The 24,213-nt window shown below is 28.7% G+C and overlaps 1 protein-coding gene across 1 annotated transcript; it reads left to right on the plus strand.

Annotated features, from left to right (window-relative positions):
* Positions 1 to 935: 935 nt before the first annotated feature.
* On the plus strand, positions 936 to 18,847 carry LOC123292640. Its single transcript, XM_044873354.1, has 23 exons — positions 936 to 1,078; positions 2,132 to 2,342; positions 2,411 to 2,571; positions 2,931 to 3,265; positions 3,346 to 3,544; positions 3,693 to 3,911; positions 4,400 to 4,660; positions 4,807 to 4,972; positions 7,310 to 7,327; positions 8,396 to 8,599; positions 9,066 to 9,226; positions 9,462 to 9,796; positions 9,856 to 10,054; positions 10,122 to 10,343; positions 10,999 to 11,259; positions 11,650 to 11,813; positions 15,706 to 15,974; positions 16,041 to 16,201; positions 16,431 to 16,762; positions 16,927 to 17,125; positions 18,002 to 18,223; positions 18,283 to 18,540; positions 18,660 to 18,847. The coding sequence occupies exons 2-23, from the start codon at positions 2,146 to 2,148 to the stop codon at positions 18,824 to 18,826; spliced, it is 4,710 nt and encodes a 1,569-aa protein (XP_044729289.1). The 5' UTR covers positions 936 to 1,078; positions 2,132 to 2,145; the 3' UTR covers positions 18,827 to 18,847.
* Positions 18,848 to 24,213: the final 5,366 nt, after the last annotated feature.

Genomic DNA, 24,213 nt, shown 5'->3' on the forward strand with positions numbered 1-24,213 from the left:
AATTTTCTCGGGGCCAAACAATTTTCTAGTATGTGGAAGTGAAAAAACAAAAATTTTGTTTTTGTGTATTTTATTTTAAAGACAAAATGAAAAGGTTTTTTAAAATTAAAATGTGCCTTTATTTTAACGCTGTGTCTATTTCTTCGTTTCATCAAAAAAAAAAAATTGATTTTTGAATTTTAACTTGTTTTTACCACTTACAGTGGTAAACACAATAACCAGTATCAATCACCAATAATTGAATTCTAGCATGGTAAAATTAGAGAAGGTATGTTCTTGCGCATGAGGGGGTTGACATCTTTGACCATTCAGCGCCATATTGGATGTTTATCTACATGTGTTACTTGATCTTACACCTCGAGGTCAGGTATGTGTCAGATAAAAACTTCATGCATAAGGATGATTTTATAAAAATTTAACTAAATGATTTTATCAACCTGTTTAGCTACTTAAATGTGATTTTTCCTTTCATTTACATACAAATCAACTAAGAATCTACATTGATAATAATCACGCCATTTAACTGCCAGACCGGGCCAAAATGTGCTCTCAAAAAGCAAACAAACCTTTTCTAATTCTATCATGAATTCTAGAAAATAAATTTTATGATAACCAAGATAATATAGTTTGAGATTCTCATTCATTCATATTCGCAAGGCTATTCATAAAAAAATTTTTGAGTCCTTAAAACTGATACAATATAACCGACTTTCCCCTAGTTGAAAACTTAAATTTTAATAATACTCAGACAATATGTGTTTTTGAATCTGTTTTACCTGCCCGTCAAAAGACATTGATCGAGTGTTTCATATCAGATTTTTTTATAGTAATAAATGTCCATATATAGTATTTAAATATCATAAAATATATGTGTTTAAAATCAGCGCGTAGAACGGAGCAACTAAAAGTATCTAATCTAAAATGTTATTAATATAAAATAACACGCAATCATTGTACATAGTTATAGTTGATGTTTTAAAGCAAATTGATGAGTGTATTATTTCGTAATATTAGTGTTAGTATCTGACAAACAACATTGTCAGTGTTTGCGTTTATTTTACAAGTGTTAATCTATTTTGTAAGTTTTATTTATTGTTTATATTGATAACTATTCATTCACTTGATTTTTATGGGATCCGATGGAAATCGTTTTCCCTACTGAACTTTACAGAATCAAAAACATGCAAACGAAACTTTTTTCGATTTACGTCCTGAAGTACCCTAGTCCCGTACAATACATTGTTTTTATTTAGCTAAAAAGCAGACATGTGAACTTCCGTGTGCGACAGAAGAGAAAACTTTGGGAAAAATGTGTTTTTTTTAATGATACAGTATGAATAATTAAAATTTCATAATTTGAAAATTAAAATTATAACTTTCTAGCTAAACCCGGTTAGGTTTCGCTGTAGCTTTGTCTGTTACTATTTACTGGGGAAGCTAAATTTTTATATTTATTTTTATTTCGCTGTAGCCCATTGTGATGGGCTTTATAGCCTTACCACCTTTTCTGCTGATAATTTCATTTATCAGCTCCTCAATTATTTTCAGAGGCTGAATGCACTTCCTTCATGCATTAACCATGCACCACCACATATCCATATCGATATATAACATTTCTATATCTTATACAGAAAAAACTATTATACTAAATATATATACTAAAAAGGCAAGAACACATTACGTTTTCCAGGGGGTCTTCCAGCCAAATATTGACTATGATCAATGTTTCTAAACTGCAGGGACGCTTCCAAATCATGGTGGAAACCAAGATAAAATTTGGTTCTCCTACTAAAAAGTTATTAAATAAAAAGACGCGACTAAAGAAGTTTTCATTTCAAAAAGCTTTCACTTAAATTTCATGTAAGCATCCTGCATCCCATGTATATCAAGATATGAGTACTAGTTTTAGTCCCAAGTTTGTAACGCTTAGAAATTAGATGATACCAATGAAATTTTGATATAGGCGTTGATAAAATCACTTAATTAGTCCATTTCCGGTTGTCTGCATGTCTTTCTATTAGTCTATCACCACGAAAACTCAAAATCGAAAAGATATAACAAGATGAATGATATTGATGTTTTCGAGTTCACGTAGGTCCACAAAATATTCATACTTTAACTTTTATTACAGATATAAATTTTAAAATGATTACCATAATCGTTGGTGTTGTTACCATACTAGCGTTATTTCATTATTATTTTACTCGTACATATGAATACTGGAAAAAACGTGGCATACCATATTACCAAGAAAGTAATGCATATCTAGAATCAATTCGAATATTTCGAAAAAATGTTATGAATGAGTTAATCGACCAGTATAATGCATTTCCTGATAAAATGTAAGAAATGTTAATTAAAATGAGAAAAAATTTGAAAACATTGTACTAATATTTATTTTTGTCGATAGTGCTTATGGGATATACTTTTTTCGAATGCCTCAATTAATAGTGAAAGATCCAGAATTAATTCGAACCATTTGTATAAAAGATTTTGAACACTTTACAAATCACCAAGGTGTATTTTTTCAAAATGATGAAATTCTTGGCAAAAATTTATTCGCTTTAAAAGGTAAAATTTTGATTATCATCCTGAACTCGTTTTAATTTGGGTTTTGCAGAATGTTATTCAAAATAAAATTTTTGATCGACCAAACATATTTTGTTTGGTCGATCTAAAATTGTGAGCCCACTCTTATTTATCAATTATCAGTAATATACATACTATAGACTACTTCAACGGGCTCTGTAAAAAACTAAAAGCAAATATTTTGGTGGATAAATTTCTCATTTTTTTGAAAAGCAATGTATTCTATGACGTATTTACAAATAATAGACAATAAAATTTAAATAGAAAAATTCTTATTCTTAAAAAGAAAGTAAAAACTTAATATTTCAAAATAAATGAAAATATTCCTCAATACTTTTTAGATAAAAAATGGCGTGATATGAGAACCATATTAAGTCCAGTATTCACAGGCAGTAAATTGCGTGGCTTAAGTGAATTGATGTCAGAATGTGGTGATCAAACAGCGGCATATTATGTTCAAAGAATAAAACAACAAAATGACGATAAGCCTTTAAAAGTAAATATTTTTGATGCTTGCGCCCGTTTTACAAATGACGTAATTGCATCCACAGCTTTTGGAATTAAAGTGAATTCCTTGGAAGATAAAGACAATGATTTTTTTAAAATTGGTCAAAGAGTTTCATCTTTTTCAACATGGAAATTATGGCTTTTAGGTTTGCCTGCTGTTATACGAGAAGTAATATTAATTGAAGTCTATACTATGTTATCATAGAATTAACTTTTTTTTTCTAGAACTAACAAACTTTTTTTTTATAGTATTTCAATATAAAAATATTTGACAATGATATATATGACTTTTTCCGAAATATTGGCAATGAAACTATCACAGCTCGGTTAGAAAAGAATATTATACGTCCTGATATGATTCATTTATTATTGGAAGCAAGAAAAGAACAAATAAAACGCAGCGAAGAAGGAAATGGAAAAATTGAAAATTTACCCCAAACAAACTCTAGTAAGTCTCTGCGGTCGCTAATGACCTAGACGTTAAAAAGGACCTTAAATAAAATAAAAAAAAATAAATAAAAAATAATAAAAACTCTAGTAAGTTAAATTTTGTGCGCTTGAATTTTGTTTTTTTTTTTTTAAATATATTTTTTCAGTTCTTACAAATGACGAAATAATTGCTCAAGGTGTTATATTTTTCGTTGCTGGATTTACTAACGTAGCGTTAACGATGTCTTTCGCGGCATACGAACTAGCCGTTAATCCAAAGGTACAGGAAGAGCTTTATGCTGAAATTAAAGAAACAGAGAAAAGAAATGCAAAAATTGACTATGATACTATTAAACAAATGAAGTATTTCGATATGGTTATTTCAGGTTTGAGCAAATAATTCTTTTAATGATTTTTTAAATTTAGAATTTGGATTTGAAAATTTGTAATTAGGATTTTTTTCAACATTTGAACAGATTATAATAAATGATAGTACTTCTCCTTTCGACATTTTTCGGCATATTAGTATTGACATGTGTTACCGATCTCAAATGGAAATGCTAACACCGAGAGGGTTACTTTTTTACAGTAAATATCACTTGGTCCAATATTTCCATAAAATTTTTTACTTTTGCAAAATTTGACTACTCCAGTTTGTACTGCAGTTTGCAGTATTTTGTGCTAAATCTTTAATGGAAAGACGAATATACGTGTGGTTTTACAAGAAAGACGTGACCAGACTACAATTTGAGGTTCGAGGAGCCTGAGGAGGTGCTCATCTGCTCAGTTGCTTTATTTGCAAACATCTAATTACTTGCCCATCTAATGTTAACTATTAAATGAAGACTTTTATTAATAACATCTCTCATTTTAGAAACTTTAAGAAAATGGACTCCTGCATCCGCTACAGATCGTGTATGTAATAAAGAGTTTACAATTGAAACACCTAATGATGGAAATATTACTGTGAAACCAGGAATGACTTTAAATATACCCATTAGTGGTCTGCATTATGATCCAAAATATTTTCCAAATCCACAGAAATTCGATCCAGAACGATTTAGTGAAACAAATAAATCCAAAATACATCCATATGCTTACCTTCCGTTTGGAGTTGGTCCACGTATTTGTATAGGTAAACATCCATTATAAATATTTTTGTCAAAAACAGAAGACTTCAGACTTAAAATTTAGAAGTTCACAGATATAAAATTTAGAAGACATATTTATTTTAAAAATAATTACGCCTCTATAGTTTTTATGTTTATGTTTATTTTTTAGCCAATCGCTTTGTTTTGGTAGAAACTAAAATATTATTGTATCAAATTTTGAAAACATTTGAAATTGTGACAACTGATGAAACACCAATTCCCATGGTATTAGAAAATGGTGCTGCACTGAAACCCAAAAATGATAATTTCGGATTAGCATTCAAATTGAGAAAATAGCGTGTAAATTATAATTTATTTTACCAAATTTTTATTTTTTTATTTAGCATTAAAAATTTTTAAAATTTGAGACTTCATGATTTTTTTTACATGTGATATTTAACATATTTAACTTATATTTATTGTAGTATTAAATGTATAATAATTAATATAATTGTTTATAGAAAATCAATAAAGAAGTTTTTAAAATTGTATGAAAATTAATTCAAAGTACCAATTTACTCACATTATTTGATGAATATTATTTTGTTCTTGTTTTAATAGTACAGCAAGCAAGGATATTTTCTATATATCTGGTGTGCTTTTGAAACCCGAACGACTTCTAAATATTTCGAGACTCGTTAATTCCAAATTGTTAAAGTGGGAAAAAATCTCGGCATCAATAACATAATTTTGGATTAAAATATTGATAGAAAATTCGATTACCTTCCATTAAGAGACACTTCCAAAAAAATTGTTTTCCCCGTCAAGTACAAAAAATGTCATCTATCGAAACCATTTTTTAATCGTTCATTTAATTAAAAATTTAATGTTAAAGTTCAAATTTTTGAAAGGTAATATAAACATCTTTTATGAATGGTTTTGAATCCAAAGAATTTATATACATAGAGAACGCCAGGAATGTGCTAGCCTGTAAGTGGATGCGATATGATGAATGAAAGAGAAAACTGCCAGTGAGTTCTCCTGTGTCCCTGGCATAGTCATATGTCATAATCATATGATGCATAGAGATTTTATATCTGCTATTATATTTGTTTTCTACAAACAGGTTATATACAGTTTTGTATTATTTTTTCTGAAAAAGTGTTTAATATACTGATTTGCATATTCTCCAATATGTGGTCGCAATTTATAGGCAAGACTATAAACCATAATCTTTTTTTTAAGATAAGCCTATACCATTATTTTTGTAAATAAATTATATTTCTTCTGATACCACTTTCGATTGGTTAACATATCGCTGTAATTATACCTATATTGACCTACCTGTTCAAATCTGATTGCCATATATCCATGAACACAACTAAGCAGGCACACCTAGCCAGGCATATTATTCATATTATAAACTCAGTTTAAAGTAAAGTTGTTTAGTAAACAAATGATTAAAGTTAATTTAATCAAAAATTATTCATGAACAATTTTTGATAGACAAGCTATATTTTAGATAGGTGTGTGTGCTTATCAATTAATAAAATTTCATAAAAAATGTGGTGATCAGATGGGTGGAGGTCGATCTCCCACGGTGTACTGTTACTTATTTAAAAAAGTAATATTACTTATTTAAATTTTCAAGTTCCAATTTAGGGCTCCCTACCAGATAACAACTACTAAAGAGATGATCGTCTTCTTAGACTGTTTTTGTTTGTTTGAATTTGATCGAGAGTGTTGGCTATGTTTCAAGAAAATCTGTTCAATCGTTTGAAGATCATCAACACTTTTGGAGTTGTGATCGGTTTAAACTCCTCTTTGTTGGTCGGGGGTTAAAAAAAGAAGAAAAAATCCTACTGCACCTAATGACTTTCTTATAGTGTATTTACTTTGATAATGTTAGAAGCAACTAAAATATTATATAAACCTCTTTTAACTTTTTGTTTATTTATTTCTAACGAATAAAATTAGGGACAAACTTTCTGGATAAGCACATTATTAAAAGTCCAAATATCAACACATTTCATATGCGTATTTCGTACGTAGTATTCAAACAATTATCTCTGTTAGTTAATTCCAACTTGGGGTTTGGTAACCTGAAGTACCTGTTCCTGTATATGGATGATAGTTGACAGATAAAATGATTTAATGTTTAAAAATTTCAGAATGATACAATGAAAATGGCTAAATCATCGTTTTACTTAAAAAGTTAAAAATAAAACTCATTCAAAATAATCTACAATGATTTACTTTCGAGTGCGTATTTTAACTTCTATGCATAAGATAACATAATGACAGTATAATAACAGCAACAACAAAATTTCCACTATTAAGAGTATCTAGGATGTAAAGTTAGAAATATGCGAGACAGAATTCAGGGAGATTTTTCGAATTTCCTCGGAAACGGTCCTTTTCCTTAACTTCCCTCATCATAGGCTCTTTTAACTTTCTCTTTTTGAAATGTCTATAATAGTTATTTATGGTAGAAAAATGAACGTATTTTTTTAACTTTTTTTAACTTAAAAAACACGGCGTTTTGTAACTAAAATGAGTGTCAAAATAAAGAGTGAATCGTAAAAAAGTTTACCTGCAAGTAGGGGAATTGGTTGTACAAAGCATATTCCGTTTTGGACTTCCAAAAGTATTAAAGCGAAACTGACTCAATTTCGCTTTAATACCTATCTTAGTATTCATGGGAATGGAAAGTTAGTATGGGAATGGAAAACTAGTGTAAACCTATCATACAACCTCTACTTATAAACTTTTTGTATGTATATAGATGTTGTGTAATCTTTTCATCAAATTTTTTCAGCATATCTTATCTTTTTTTTGGTATAAATTAACTGAAAGTCATTGTTTATATTTGTAGTAACGGATTATTTTCATTAAATTAAAATATCATTCATTACATGTTTAAGTTATACTGTTTGATTTTCATCAACAAATTTCTGTGTTTACTAACATCAAAAAGTAAGTACATTTTTTTGTTGGTGTGTTTTTGTAAACAATAGCCGTAAAATTTGTCCGATGTATTAAACATGAGAAAACTAGATATAACTTCAACATTGACCAAAAGGCGATTAAAAATTCAGGAGAAATGAAGGTTGTAGCTTGATAGGCTTTGTTTTTTAAGTTGAAATTACCCAGCGAACACGACATTTTTTGACTGTTAGGCGATACAAAGTTCATCGGTTCAGCTAGTATGTAAATATAAAGGGTTGTTCACGCTATACACGAAGAATTATGGTTAAACGGCTTGAATTGAACAAAATTTTCTTTCAAAAATAGAAAGAGAATTATTAGCTGCACATTTTAAAATGATTTTCGTAATAAAGAGTGTGACCGGAAACTCGGAATGTATCAAAGTTTTTTTTTTCTTTTTTTTTTTTTTTTAATAGAACACTATGTAATTTCATTTTTAGGTTCTACGATCAAAATAAAAGTGTTTTTCATGAAGGTTTGTAATACGAAAATAATTTTAAAATGTACAGCGAATTACCTTCCATTTATTCTGTCCTTCCACACTATACGAAGATTATGCCTAAACAAGCCGTTAAGCCATAATCTTCGTATAGTGTGAACAAACCCTGTATAATTTATAAATTAAACGTAGCCTTAATTTAGCAGATATTCTGGAATATAGTAGTACCTAAGTAGTTTAAAAATGCGTCGATAAATCGATAAAAAATTAAAACAACTAAAAAAAGTCATGACAATAGTAAGATTAGTATTATTGATCAAATTAATAATTAAGTTTTCTATTGCAGATAATCAAATAAGATGATTACCGTAATCGTTGGATTAATTACAATAGCAGCCTTGATTCATTACTACTATTCAAATGTGTATAATTATTGGAAAAAGCGTGGGATACCATATTACTTAAAGAATAGTGTATATTTAGAATCATTTCGACTTTTTAACAAAAACTTTATGGACGATGCGATCGAGCAATATACGGCTTTCCCCGACAAACGGTATTAGTTACTTCTTAATAGAGTGTATTCGCTCCGAGCGTGAATTTCGTTTCCATGACAACGATACACTACTTTAATTATAGAATTAATGGATGCATATATAATTGTGTGGATTGCATTGAAAACTTACATTTAAAATTTAATATTCTTGTTTCACAAATTTAAATAAATAATTACGATAATTAACATTTGAAAAATAATATTTGTACAATTTGATTTCTTATTTTCACAATTTTTAATGCATTAAGTTTAATTAATTAGTGTTTTTCAATCATTTTAATTTGCCAGTTTCTATATCATTAACATGTAAATAATTGCAAATTAGTCATAACAGCCCACTTTATCTCCAAAATTTTTCACTTAAAGCGCTGGCATCGATTTTATTATCCCCACCATGACTACGCACACAACGAATAAACAATTCTTTACGTTTCATATAATTTTTTCTTCTTGCTTTCATTCATAGCGCGTATGGAGTATTTACTTTTGGTCAACCTCAACTTATGATAAGAGACCCAGATTTATTGCGTGAAATTTGTGTGAAAGATTTTGAACATTTTACAAATCATCAGGATGTATTTTTCAGAAATGATGAGATGCTTGGTAAAAATTTATTTGCTTTAAAAGGTAAAACATTTTTTAGCCGTTTTTATAAATAAAATACTTAGATTCTTATAGTTTCTTGGTACACGTAAAATTCGAAATTTCTCCCTTGACTTGTTAAAAAATACAATGGTTTGTACTTTGTGAGAAGTATAACAGCTTATATTTTACCATTTCTTGCAAATGGCAATAAAAGCATAAATTAAATTCCAAAATAAAAGCTCAAAATTGATGAAAAAGATCAAACTATGTTTTTTAGATAAAAAATGGCGTGATATGAGAACAATATTAAGCCCAGTATTCACTGGCAGTAAATTACGTGGATTATGTGAGTTGATGTCAGAATGTGGTAACCAAACAGTGACATATTATGCTCAAAAAATAAAACAACAAAATAACAATAATCCTTTGAAGGTGGATATTTTTGATGCTTGTACACGTTTTACAAATGACGTAATAGCATCCACAGCTTTTGGAATTAAGGTCAACTCCTTGGAAGATAAGAATAATGAATTTTTTGGAGTTGGTCAACAAGTTTCGAGTTTTACATCATGGCGACTATGGCTGTTTAATTTACCCCTATTCGTAAAACAAGTAAAATTTCTTAATACTTATAAATATTAGAAAATTTGCTGAGGATCGAAATTTTTTAGGCTTTTAACATTAAAATATTTCCTGAAGATGTTTATAAATTTTTCCGGCAAATTGTCAATGAAACTATCCGAGTTCGAGTAGAAAAAAATATTATTCGACATGATATGATACATCTATTAATGGAAGCTAGAAAAGAACAGATCAAACGTGCTGAAGCATCCAATGGAAAAGTGGACAATATCTCTGCAACAAATAATGGTTATAATTTAAAAAATTACCAAAATTAATGAAAATTTTCTGTTTATAATTAAAATTTTGATTTCAGTTCTCACAAACGATGATATAACTGCTCAAGGGGTTATATTTTTTATTGCTGGGTTTTCTAACGTAGCATTGGCAATATCAATGGCGTCTTATGAAATGGCCGTAAATCCTGAAATCCAAAAGAAAGTGTACGCCGAAATTACGGAAGTACTAAAAGCAAATAATGGGAAAATTGATTATGATGTTATTAAACAAATGAAATATTTGGAAATGGTTATTTCAGGTATGTCGCATAAAAATTGAGCATGTTTTATACAATTTGGGTTTACAAGCTAACTGGACGTTCATATAAATAGTGCGTTTTCAATCGAAGCACCAGTTTTAACGAATTAGACACAATAATTTTATGCACCATTTTTGCCCTGGCACTAGATGATTTTATTAATGGTTACAGTATCATTTAAAAAATACTTCATGGGCTGGTAGCTTCAATGCTGGTTCATTGCTCTATTAATTTTACAGTTATTTGTGACATGTTTCACATAAACAATATTTTAAGACAAGCTTCTTTTACATTAGCATTAATTGAAATGGAAAAAATAATTTCTTCTCTCAATATATGTTCGTGTCTTTTTATCACCTAGACATAAATCAACGCTAGGTAATTTAGAAGGAAAATTTATTTTCAAATTTTTAGTTCTTGTTCAGCCACCCCCCCTTTTTTTGGCCTTCATGTTGAGTATTCCTATGGAAGTATATCCTAACGCATAAATTAATTAAGTGTTTCAATGAATATTTTAACAAAAATGAGAAAAATAAAAAAAATTATTACTTTAAAACCATTTAATTAACAATCTTTTTGTTGTTGAAAAGCATATCTCTAACCTCATTTTTCAAAAGTGTCGTTTTGATCATATATTGACCGTTTTGAATTTCAGAAACATTACGTAAGTGGAGTCCGGTTGTGGTAGGCGATCGTGTTTGTAATAAGGCATTTAAAATTGAAACACCAAATGATGGTGTTATTAACGTGGAACCTGGAATGACCATGAGCATACCGATAAGTGGTCTACATAATGATCCAAAATATTTCCCAAATCCAAAGAAATTCGATCCAGAACGTTTTAACGAAACAAACAAATCGAAAATGAATCCGTATACATACATACCGTTTGGATTAGGTCCACGAATTTGTATTGGTAAATATAAATAAGTTTTTTTTTACTAACATACTAAATTATTTTCCCAAATTGAAGAAATAAACAAATAGATGACAGCGTGGTACTACGTTCCTATGGACGCATTAAGAAATTACCCTCAATACAAACACAGTAAAATCTTTCATTAATCTGTTTAATAAAGCCACCTGCATCATGACAATGGGGAAGCCAAGCCTTCCTCTTACATCCAGAATACTCGCTGAAGTCTTAAAAAATAGCGTCCACACCACTAACTGGTTATTTAGATAATGTTTTTTCATATCAGGAATAATTAATGCCAGATAATTATTCTTTTTTAATCCTAGTGTTACGATTACTTTATAAAAATAATTTCGTTACTTTAGAGTAAATTTTATTTTAATTTTTTAGCAAATCGCTTTGTTTTGATTGAAACTAAAATATTACTATTCCACATTTTGAAAACATTTGAAATTGTGACAACTGATGAAACACCAATTCCAATGGTATTAGAAAAAGGAGCTGTTATTAAACCTAAGGGTGATACTTATGGATTAGCATTTAAAATAAGACAATAATTAATAAATTTTAATGTTTTTTTGTATATATGTATATAATTTGTGTGTGATTTAGTTTTAAATAAATGAATTTTTTTACTAATGTTTTTAATTTATTGACTAGTCAAAAATATAAACGCAAAGTAATTTTAAATAAAACAAGTGAAAATAAACTATTCGATTTGAAATCATTTATATAGTACATTATTTATATTTAAACTTTTGTTCTATCTCTAAAGGTTTACAAGGTGGAAACGAAAATGAACCAATGAACCAATTACATGTCTTTATGAACACCTATACCAAAATTTTGTTCGTAGCATCAATATTTTTAAGCTTTACAAACTTGCGTTTCATGTTTTAATGCTGCTTATAATAATGATGGCTAAATTTTTATCACTTCAGGTGAAAAACTTTACTTTACGTGTAGCGTATATGAAATTGCTTTTTTAAAATGTTTAGAAACTTCTAATTAGACAAGGCGGCAGACATAATTGAAGTGATGTTAATAATTTTTTTTCGTTCATTTAAGGTAGTTCCAGCATGAAATCACTTTTCGACAGATTTGGCCGAATTTTTTTTCTCGGGTTTATAATAGCTTTATTTATGAATTCCTAAAATTTCATAATTTTTGGCCGTTTAGATCGCGAGATATTTAAAGACAAAGTTCGCGATTTTGAGGGTCATGTCCCATTTAAAGCATGTAAAATGTCCGGTCTCTCCAACTATTTTTTATGATATTATTATATATTGAAGAAAAAGTAGAAAAAAATGTTTATACAATAAAATTCTAAAAAAAAAATTTAGAAATTAATTTTCACTTTCGAGATATTAATTTTGACGTAAATTGATCGAAATTGGGACGTTGGCATAATTATTTCCCATTTTAAACGGTCAAAATTTCTGAAACTTTGGGAATTAATAGTAAGCATTATTAAATTCTTAAATTTAATTTTTCGTTAAATTATGTCGAAAAAAATTTTAACCATAGCTTTAGCATAGGAACTGCAGATACCATGCTGGAAATACCTTAATAAATTCCAATTTCATTTTAAGTTTTGTTATGGTATTAGGTTTAGTTTTACAGTTTGATGTGTAATGTCGCAAATTTAATTGGTAATCTGCTGTCTACCTGATTAATAAATGTAAGGGAACACTTTATTATTACTTATATTGCTTGCGTCGATCTAGATAATAAAATTCACAAATATTATTGTTTTTTTGATTTGATAATTGGTCACTTAAGTGATTCAATAAATTGTAAGCTAAGTGGTGCTTATTTATATATAATAATAATGGGGTTTTAACCTCCGTTTCTCAGACCACGTCTAGAACAGAGGCCACCCACATCATTAATTTCAATCTTTATTTATTTGTTAAATTACATCCGAATATACAAGATGATGTGGGTGGTGTTGGTTACTTCGCTCTTATCCAAGCGATGACAGTGTGATCAATTTACCGCCCCATTAACTTTTTTTTTCACACTGCCACTGCCTGGTTTCGAACCCGCAATCTTCTCGCCAGTAGTAAATCAAGTGAAGACGCCATAACTAACTCGGCTACTAGCCGGTAAAGTACTTGACTAAAGTAAAAATTTAAATTTATAGGAACTCAGCACGAAGTATAAATACGCATAACATTTCGTGGTACGCTGATATTAAACCATAACAAAATGAACATACTTAGACAATGAGTGACGATTTTCCATTCATATTTCAAGTACGTTCATTATATGATATGCCTCGAACTGCAAATAGACAAGCATTATGAATGTACGAAATTTTCAATTCAAATTCCTAAATGTAGCTTCGAAAGATGTTAGTGAATATTTTTTAATGGTTTTATAATGTTATGAATTCCCTAATTACAGTAATTTTTAACTTCAATTTACACATTTCTGACCCATCATATAAATCTTCTTGACCTTGATTGTAATTAAGGAATATTGTTTATTATTTTCATTAAGGTATTTCCAGCATGGTATTTTCCGTTCCTATGCTAAACTATGGTAAAACCTATTTTCGCATTCACACGAACAGATTGTTTAAAAATTATTTTACCTCCACCAATACTCCTGGGTATTTATTTAAATAGATTTTATTGATGCCAAAAGAAGTATATATGTTTTTGAAAAGAATATATTTAAGTCTAGTTCAACTGTTCGTCCCTAAATTTTTGGATCATTTCTTGTAAGACTCTTTTGAATCAAGGTAAATACAGTTCTATGTAGTAATTGTACACATATCTATTATGTATTAAATTGCAGAGTTTGTTCTTAAATTAACATAGGCACTACTTAACTTAAATTGACCCCATTCTGACGTAACGTCTTAATACCCGATAGTATAAAATTTATGAATTTTATCAATTATAGTATAGTTTTTTACATTGAGTATTTTGTTCGCATTGACTTGATATGAAGGTCATTAATAAAATAATTTATATCCTGCTTAGATCACTAATTATGTTTTATTACAGCACACATTATTCTGTTTGTTGATACATTGTGAGATAATAAATGTTACTATCAATCGTAATAGTGAAACTAAAAGTTGAATTAATATAAACAATAGCTGTCATACTACACTGATAAAAAAAACATAAACACTTATTAAAATAGTGAATATTTGAGTGAACTTATTTTTTGTGAAATATTTGAGTAAGTTATATTTTTTATTCACAATAGTGAATCAAATTTTTTACCTTTACGCACAGTGAATTAGTATTATTAACAATCAATTAAAACTGAATTTATTGATCTAATTGTTGTATATTTTATAATTTTATTCTTGTTTCTAATATCACATTATTTTTGTTGTACTCGATTTTTCTCAAAAATCTTTTAAGAGTGAAGAGTATTATATATTATTCGAAATTTTGATAATTATTCAAATACGATCATTATGTTCAAATACGATCCTTTTTCTCAAAAATACTTCTTTATCAGTCTCAAAATTGCACACCAGGGCTTCGTACCACTCAACAATTCAAGTATTGTTGTGGTGAGTATTGATACTGGTGACTCGTTATAAATCAGGATTCCTCGGATTACACTATTTGTTGCATGTATATCATTGTACTGTCAAGGGCGTAGAAAGGGATGTAGAAAGTTCGCACGAAAAGTGTTGAATGTTTCGGATTCTCGAGAATCTTATGTATATTTTATCCTATGTTTGTTTGTACCCAAAAATTTGTGTTTTCTTTCATCCAGTACGGGTAATTTAGGGTCCTTTCTAGTTTACAAGGTAAGGATGATATACAAGATATAAGCTTAGTATTAAGGTCTTGTTAGGATTCTTCGAGTACAAATCCCTAATAAGAAGACTATCTAAATTATATTAAGAAATGCAATAAAATAGTCAAAATACGAGTCTTTATAATACAGACATTGATATACACGTTGAAGGTATAAATAATCGAAATTCAATATTAACGGTACAATATCATGGATCGAGAACCACGAATCGGATCGATTTTTAGCCTGGATTTCAGAAAGTATTCTGGACTTGTTAAAATTTGTTTTGAAAAGTTTAACGAATTATTTTAAAAAATTTGATTCAAATAATAAAATACTCTTTGAAATATTAAAAAGTAAATTGACAGATTTGACCTTAAAATTACGAAAATGTTCACTTAAAGAATTTTCTACTTTTCCATTGAATTTTTTATTTTTATTTTATTTTGGAAGATAAGACTAAATTCTAAATAAATTGCCAAAATGTTTTTGTTTTATAAATAAAAATTAATTCAAATTCAAATAATAATAGCTAATTTAAACTATTGTTCATAACATATTCTATTTATTTAAAATTAAAACTTGCCATGGAATGATTTAGCAATCCTAATTGAAAACACTTATATTAACATTTATTTGTTTTTAGCTTATTTTTTTCTAGATTGTAAAAAATATGAGATAAATCATTATGAATTTTTGTTGAATTTAATTTTTGTGTTAATTGAAATTCAAAACTTGAAGATGTTTGCTATAATTGCACTGATTGTAATTTTGTATTTGATACATTATGCTATAACTAATGTTTATAAATATTGGGAATCACGTGGTATACCATATTATAAACCAAGAAATGCATATTACGATACATATTGTACTTTTCTACAAAAGGATAATTTTTCGTTAGAAATTGCCAAGGCATATAATGGTTTCCCCGATAAACAGTAAGTAATTTCAAAAACATTATTCTGTGTTTTTTAAAATTAATTGCGAAAAATTTTATTTTACAGGGTTTATGGTTCCTTTCTGCTTCGAACACCACAATTAATGGTAAAGGATCCCGATATTTTACGCAATATTTGTGTTAAAGACTTTGAACATTTTACTAATCATGTGGACATATTTTTCAAAGACGATCTATTATTGGGAAAAAGTTTGTTTGCATTGAAAGGTGAGGCTACAAAATGTTACCAGGTATATTGGATTTATACTATCATTTACGTGAAAATTATTTCACTAATAAGAAAAAAAGCTGATAAACTTTTAAATCATCCTGATTAAAACAGCCTTAAAGAACTATTAAAAATCGATTCATCTTTTTGGGAGCTACTGTCTTTTGTCAAGGCTAAAAATATGAAGAAACGATCTAGGTAAATTTAATATTCCTAATTCATTTTCAGATAAAAAATGGCGAGATATGAGAACAATTCTTTCGCCAATATTTACCGGAAGTAAATTACGTGGTATGGTAGATTTAGTGTCAGAATGTAGTGAACAAACTATGGATTATTATGCTCAGTTATTTAAACAAACGAGCGATAAAACAGTAAAAATTGATATTTTGGATGCAACATCAAGATTTACTAACGATGTAATTGCGACCTCTGCATTTGGTATTCAAGTGAATTCATTAGCCGATAAAACAAATGTTTTCTTTGAAACTGGTCAGGAGGTATCCAAATTTCCATTCTGGCGGTTTGTTGTTGCCGCTTTCCCAAAAATTGTGAAAAAGGTAAGTTTGTTTTAGTCTGAATTTTTAAAAATTGATAAATGTTAGTTTGGTAATAAAGACAATTGAATTTTTAACTGTGTCACGAGTATTGAATTTATGGAAAACAAAATATCAAATATCGAAGCACACGATAAGACAGTTTAAAATTTTTCATTATTTTACAGATATTCAACCTATCATTATTTCCAAGTAAAATTTATGAATTCTTTCGAAATATTGTTGAAGAATCGATTCGTATTCGAAAAACACAAAATATTGTTAGATATGATTTAATCCATTTATTATTGGAAGCTAAAAAAGAACAAATGAATAAAATTAATGAAAAAAGTGATAATGACCAAAAGTTGGAGCTGTCCAAAAATTGTTAGTATATTCAAAAATGTTTGTAATGGGTGTGACTGCTAAAATTTGATGAGCAGTTATTTGCTTGTAAAATTAGTGATGGATCCCGAACCATTAATTTTGTCTCTATCACCTATCAATAGGTGTTAGTTTTTTGATTGAATCATAATAATAATTTTTTTAGAAGGTTTAGATTCTATTATACTATTTCTAGCTAAGAAGATTAAAAAACTTTTTTTTCGTCTTGTAATTAAAGGATAAATTTTGGTTATTGGCTTTCAGATTTTTGTTTAGTCAATTTTAACGATATCAATGAAAAACTGATTTAGAGGTTTGCTTTTTATAAAGTTTTCACCCTTAATAGCTTAATATAACATTTTTCTTTGTTTTAAAACTTCCACGCGTACTCTCTTAAGTAACTTTGCGCTCCTAGGCACGTACCTAGTTTGTCTTAGGGATAATCCACTGCTGGGAACTACTTATCTTTTGGTGCAGATTCTTGTTCTTTGCCGCAAATACTTAAAAAAAAAATATAATGAACCCAAATTCTAAATTTAATATAAATTTATTATTTAATTTACTTTAGGGTTTATTAATCGATTAGAATAATTGTTTCTTTTTTTTTTTTAAAACAATAGTTAAAAATTTTAATTAATTTTAATGAAAAATTTGATTGCACGTGCGTCAATCTTTCTTTTTTGCCGAGCTGATTTTTGAAAAAATGTTTTTTGTATTTGTTAGTTAATTGTCTTCTTATTTGAAGCGTTCTGAACGAATATTCATCAATATTAAGCTTGTGGCGCCTATTACCCATTTTTGGAAGGGGAAATGCAGTCAGATATTCTCGAAGTTGACATTGGATACTCATATTACTAAAAAAGGAATTATTTGTTTTAGTATTGGACATTGACGATATAACTGCTCAAAGTTTTATATTTTTTATTGCTGGTTTCATAAATGTTGCACTGACCATAAGCTTTGCAGGATACGAATTAGCTATTCAGCCTGAAATTCAAGACAAATTACGCAAAGAAATTCGTGAGCTATTACAGAAAAATAATGGAAAACTAGATTACGATATTTTAAAGAAAATGAAATATCTAGATATGGTTGTAACAGGTAAATTTCAAAACATGAAAAATTTTCAAAAGGTTTCTAAATAATATTTTATTTTACAGAAGTTTTACGAAAATATCCGCCAGCTGGTATGTTGGATCGAGTTTGTACCAAAGCTTATACAATTAAAACAGCTACTGAATCAATTGACTTAGTACCAGGAATGCCAATTAATATTCCAGTGATGGGCTTACATTATGATCCAAAATACTTTCCCAATCCAAATAAATTCGATCCAGAACGTTTTACTGATGAAAATAGAGAAAAAATGAATCCTTATACATATCTACCATTTGGGGTTGGACCTCGATTGTGTATAGGTCAGTATTTTTTACAAAAAGTATTCTTATAACATGTGGGAAAAAAATTACCACTACTGTAGCAGTACAGTACAACAGTTCGTAAAATATACACCTTAAATAAGCTCTAATTTTTTCAGCGTCTCGTTTTGTTTTAATGGAAATCAAAATTTTCTTGGTGCATTTAATAAATAATTTTGAAGTGATTGCTACTGAAAAATGTCCTATTCCAATGGAATTTGAAACAGGAACAGTTCTTAAACCTAAACATGATGAATTTGGGATAGCGATAAAATTAATCAAATAAAAACTTTAATTAAGTACAATATGATTTTTGTAAAACATTTTTTTACTTCCCAACACGCTTTGACCTTTCATAGTCTGTGCGAGGTTTAACCATCGTTCCTGTGTAGTTATTTTATCCTTCACAATTTTTCCTGAAAGATACCAAGGCAGATCATCTAGTGCCGATCGTTGCGTAAAAACGGTAAGATTATAGATTGGCAAAAGCTAAGCGTGGAAACTAGTATTACGGTAAATTAAAAAAAATTAACAAAACCTATCGATAAGGAACAGTATCACTTGCTCAGCTTTTTTTGTTAATAGATGTTTTTTGTACATCTTTGTAAATTATATAGCTGTTTCTTTACGATCAATACTCGTGATTTAATTGTTATAGATCTAACAGACGAAAATTAGAAGAAACTGCAAATCATTGAAAAGCGTGTTGGTTTTTGATAAATTAAATCAAAGATAAAATTTTTTTCCATATCTCAATAATAGAATGCGCTGTATTGACAGAAAGTTTTAAATTTTGAAGAGTTACTGAAACGCTTGTCTTGACATTCTCGTAATATCTTTTCCCAGACCTTGTCACCATTAAATTGGATCGTTGATACTTCAAATTAACTATAATCTGCATTGTAACGATAGGAGACTTAAAATGTAAAAACAGTTACTTTTTCAGAAATCATAAACAATTTCGATTATTGCAGAAAACAATGATAGATATCTTGGCAGATATAATAAACAAATCATACTTTTCAAACATAAACATAATTCGTTGGATATTTATTATTATATAAGGATGTTTTCGAATATTTTCATATCGTAAATAAAAATGTAACAATTGTGTCCACTTGAAATTCAAAGTGTTTTTTTTCTGCATACTAATGGCGGCATATATTTATTACAAAATACTTTATATACGATATTAGTAATGCTCCAGGTCTAAACTCTCTTTTTTTATGATTCTACGACAACATCCACAAGAACAAATTTGTGTAATGCATGGTATATGCAACTGACTAGGACTTTGTGGGTCTCAGAGTTTTACCCGGCTCCCTATCATATATATTTATTATAAACAGGCTGTTTTATTTTTAAGTTGACATTTGCTTGTGACTCGAAAAATAAGTTTTATCGATACAAATGCTTCAAGCAAAAATATTGGTTGTATTATTGTTATTTTTATTGAGCTTGAGGGTTCAAAACTGCGGGTTAGAATGCATTTACGGTTAGTGTCAAGGATGTGCTTTTTGAGGGTGATAACTTCACAGCTCTTTTTCCATTTTTATACCACAAAATCATGTTGTTAGTGGTTTTTAAAGCTTTGAAAACTACCCCATCCTAACTAATCTGATCTAGAGGGATAAAAATTGAAATATAAGATGTTTTATTGTCAAGAATAAGTTTTTTTTCAGTGGAAATTTTACTTTATTGCACTTTTTCATTCCGGTATTTCTACATAAAGAAATTTCATTGAGAAATACCATATTTTTCGCGATTGTTTTGTTTCAAAACAAAGCATCCAACAAGAAAAAATATTTGATGGGCGGGAGGAATGTAACTTTAGTGATGGAGCTTTGCTGCTCCCAAGTTTTTTTAAACTTTGTTAGTGTTAGCTGGAACAACACTAATAAATAAATATGTTATTATACATAAACATATATTTAATACATTATTTATTCAGTACTTGACATTTGAATACATTCGGTTTCCGACATATAATACCATAACGTTTGAGATATTATATACATATAATATCACTGTCGTTTAATTTGTGTGTTTAAATACCGAGCGCCTAAAAAATAACAAAATAATGATTTCGACCAAAGTTTTAGGTTTGTCTATATAAAAATTAGCGTGAATGGAAACTACCTACTTGAAAAAAGTAGGTCTTTAAATAAGAATTCGAATGTAATGCCATTCACATTCTGAGAAAAAACTGCGAAACTTTATTAAACAAATTTTAAACTTTGTGTTTGACCTTTTATTTTTATATTCAGACTGTGTATACCAAATCTCATTATATTTGGATACTTGTTTGAGTTTTTGGAGCACAAAAAATGAATAATAATTTAGGAGGTTATTTCAACTATTGTACGGATTTATAGAAATGTAGAATCCTATACTTACCAACTTTACTTCTTTCTTAAGTTGTCTAAATAATTTTTGTTAACCGTTCAACACCAGCCGTTAGAATACACCCCCTTTACTGCCAAGGTATTAAAATGGCAGTGGAAACGGAGAGTCTGTCAGATCCAGTGACATTTATAACAACACAATGGAATAAGTGTATCCAGCAAAGCGTACCCAACCGTTGAAGATCTTATATAAATTTGCCACTATTATTTACTAGAATTCGCAGAAGGAACTATCTCTATTTAGACCATTTATAAAGACAAACTGTTTTCTGAAATTCCATTTTTCCCATTAAAGTCACCGATCTATTCACGACTTTCGTCTTGCTTTCTTCTTTAACAGTCTTTTCGACAGTCGACATTCAGTCGACTGACATTCATTAGTTTGATATTATCATAGCTTTTCCGATAAATCTGCTTAGCCCAACGTTCTACTGCCGTATCAATTGACACACACGAAGATGCTTAATAAAATAACACATCTTGAAAATGAAATTAAAACTGATTCAAAATCGAAGAAGTTTTAAACTTTCGAAAATTGCTGTCTGCCCCTTTCTTGTAAAATATAGTTTTATTTGAAGTTTCTATAAAGATTCATAGACATGACGTCACTTCCATTATATGTTCCTCTTTGTATACTTAGAAGTTAATAACGCTTAGATTTTGCGTATTTCTAAAAAATTTCCAAAATCAACTGCACTTTGTTGTACGTTTAGTAAAAATTCTTTACCTAAAGCGATAAAAAAAAATAGTTGTCATTATTATTTGACCAAATTTTTTACAAACTTATAGAGTATTATCGAAATCATTTTTGAACAATGTGTGTCAAATATAATAAATATATTTATGATCGTATTATTGAACAGAAATAAACACACATGATTATATAAAATATTATTTCATAGTAAATTAAATCTCAAGTCGACTTTCTCACAATTTGAAATTGAACAGATTTTTTCATCGATTTTTTGATCGATCACATACACAGAGTGTCTTTATTGACTTGCCATATTTTAAATATTAGATAGGTGTATAAATCTCTAGTTTTACCTAACATTGGGGCAAGTTCATAGATTTTACTAACAAAAGTTGTTTGCTTTTTGAAAGGAATATTTATTGCATTTAAACCTTTCTGCTATCTTTTACGGTTTAAGAGATAAATCCTAAATAACCGAATTGGTCTGTTTGCAAACACGAATGCGTCCAGAACATGCTATGATAGTTTCAGCGCGCTATTTCTTTTCCTTCCTCAGGTATCGTGCTAATGATATAAAATGCGAATCTGATGAACATTAGAATGTGGAAAATGTAACTACCTGATATATACTTAAAATTTTCAAAATGCATATTTCTGTAAACAATTAATTATGTTATTAGGTGAAAATGGTATAGTGCAGGCGCTATTGGCCCAATTTTATAGGGGAGTTGTGTATTCAAAGAGGCTTAATTTACTTTTATTTTGTTGTGTAGGCGAGTGTGTAATAAGTTCCAAAATAAAATTAGCTGATTATTATTTGGTCTTTAAAATTCAATGTGTTTTTATTAAGGCTGAAACGCTATGTTGCCATAATAAATCTAATACCATCTATTCGTACTGGAGAAACCATTCAGAGCATTTTTTTCTAAATTAGGCGATTTTGTTCAGTCAAAAATCATCATATCTATCAAATTCCTTTCTATTAGAAACTACATACTGTGTCATAAGTTTTTTTGGGATCTTTTAATATGAATTTTGTGGCAGACAATTCTCGGCAACAAGAGTTTCTTCATCGTTTGGGGTCTCAGAAAGTAGAATCAAAGCCTTTCAACTCTTATTTGCATGTTCTAGCGCCTTTACTAGAATTTGAATGTTTTATAAACAATTTACAGTATACTGCTATTTAAAAAAAAAATAGAATCCGATTTTTATATATGAAAATTAAAATAAAAAAATCAATTGATATGTACGAGGTTTGGGACTGTGCTGTGATAAAAAAGCAAGAGATAAAAAATAAATATATTGGAATTAATAATCGTTTAAATGCAATACTTATTTATTCACAAACACGATGCTGCTATTTAACACACACACACAAAGTCAATAAAATATAAAAAATAAAATAAAAATGAAAAGTTGATATCAACACACATATATTTTGCTTTATATTTTTTTTAACTAAAAATATGGCAATTTGTTCATGCCAATGTATTAAAATAGGTGCTATATAATATACAATTTATTACAATCATAATTTATAGTTAATTTATTTGAAAAAATTATTTAAAAAATAATCTTAACCATTTTCTTTATTTACAGTATGTTTTTAGAATAGTACAATACTTTACCTGTAGCGATAAGTATACAAGTAAGTAGTCCGCTTCGCTAGACGATTCAAACTTTTCTCTAAAATGATAATTGTAAGTAAGCCCGATTAGCACACTCTCACAGAAAAGTTCTGCCGGCCACGTATATACATATCAAACATGTGCATTTAAAACGTGTGTAGAATTTTAACTCAACCAGTCTACAATTCACAAGTTCATTTGCGAATTTCGGTACTACTGTTTCTGGTTTCTCGACCTTTTTTATTTCTCGAGACACGAGAATTCTTGTCCATCATTTTTGGAGTTTCTCGAGTGTCTCCAGAATTTTTGAAATAGTTTCGTCCGATAATAAATAAACGGGGTTATTCTTTAGCTGACAACTTATAAGTTGCAATTTTGAACTATTTCAGGTAACAGGTAACAAAACTTTTTTTTGTAATTGATATTCATGTATCTCTTTAATGAAATAGCAAAAAAATGCATTACCCACAGTGATTTCTAGACGAATAGATGTATCAACCAGGTAAGCTGCTAATCGTGCCTCGAGTTTCAAACTTATGGAAAACGAGTTTTTCGACTTTCAATGTATCATAACATTTTACGATATAAACATAAAAAAGGCGTCAAATATCAAAATATTAACATTGAAAGTTATTTGACGGTTTTATCTTAGGACCATGTGCAAATATCTTTTTCTTCATCTGGTATAGAAAGGCGAGTAACGTGTTTTGTATGAAAATAACACAAATTAAGTGTTTTTTTAATAGTTTAACACCTCGCAAAAAAATACGACTGTCCATTAAAAAATAAAATTCATAACTTTTTTTATATATGAACTCCTATAGAAAAATAATAATAATCCTTAGTTTATATTATTATTGACTGAAGGTGGTGTTGATGTTGACACATATGTTAAATGTTGTACTTCATAGGTATTTTAATATCAGTTATGGTGTTTCACAGCGGT

Source organism: Chrysoperla carnea, chromosome 2 (assembly GCF_905475395.1).
Source record: "Chrysoperla carnea chromosome 2, inChrCarn1.1, whole genome shotgun sequence".
Taxonomy (NCBI): Eukaryota; Metazoa; Arthropoda; class Insecta; order Neuroptera; family Chrysopidae; genus Chrysoperla; species Chrysoperla carnea.

Bases quoted from the DNA above. Each gene is read 5' to 3' on its own strand.
- LOC123292640 (XM_044873354.1), top strand. From the start codon at position 2,146: ATGATTACCATAATCGTTGGTGTTGTTACCATACTAGCGTTATTTCAT. The intron at 10,344-10,998 runs GTATGTCGCATA...TTTGAATTTCAG, and splicing joins TTTGGAAATGGTTATTTCAG to AAACATTACGTAAGTGGAGT. The intron at 17,126-18,001 runs GTTAGTATATTC...TATTTGTTTTAG, and splicing joins GTTGGAGCTGTCCAAAAATT to TATTGGACATTGACGATATA.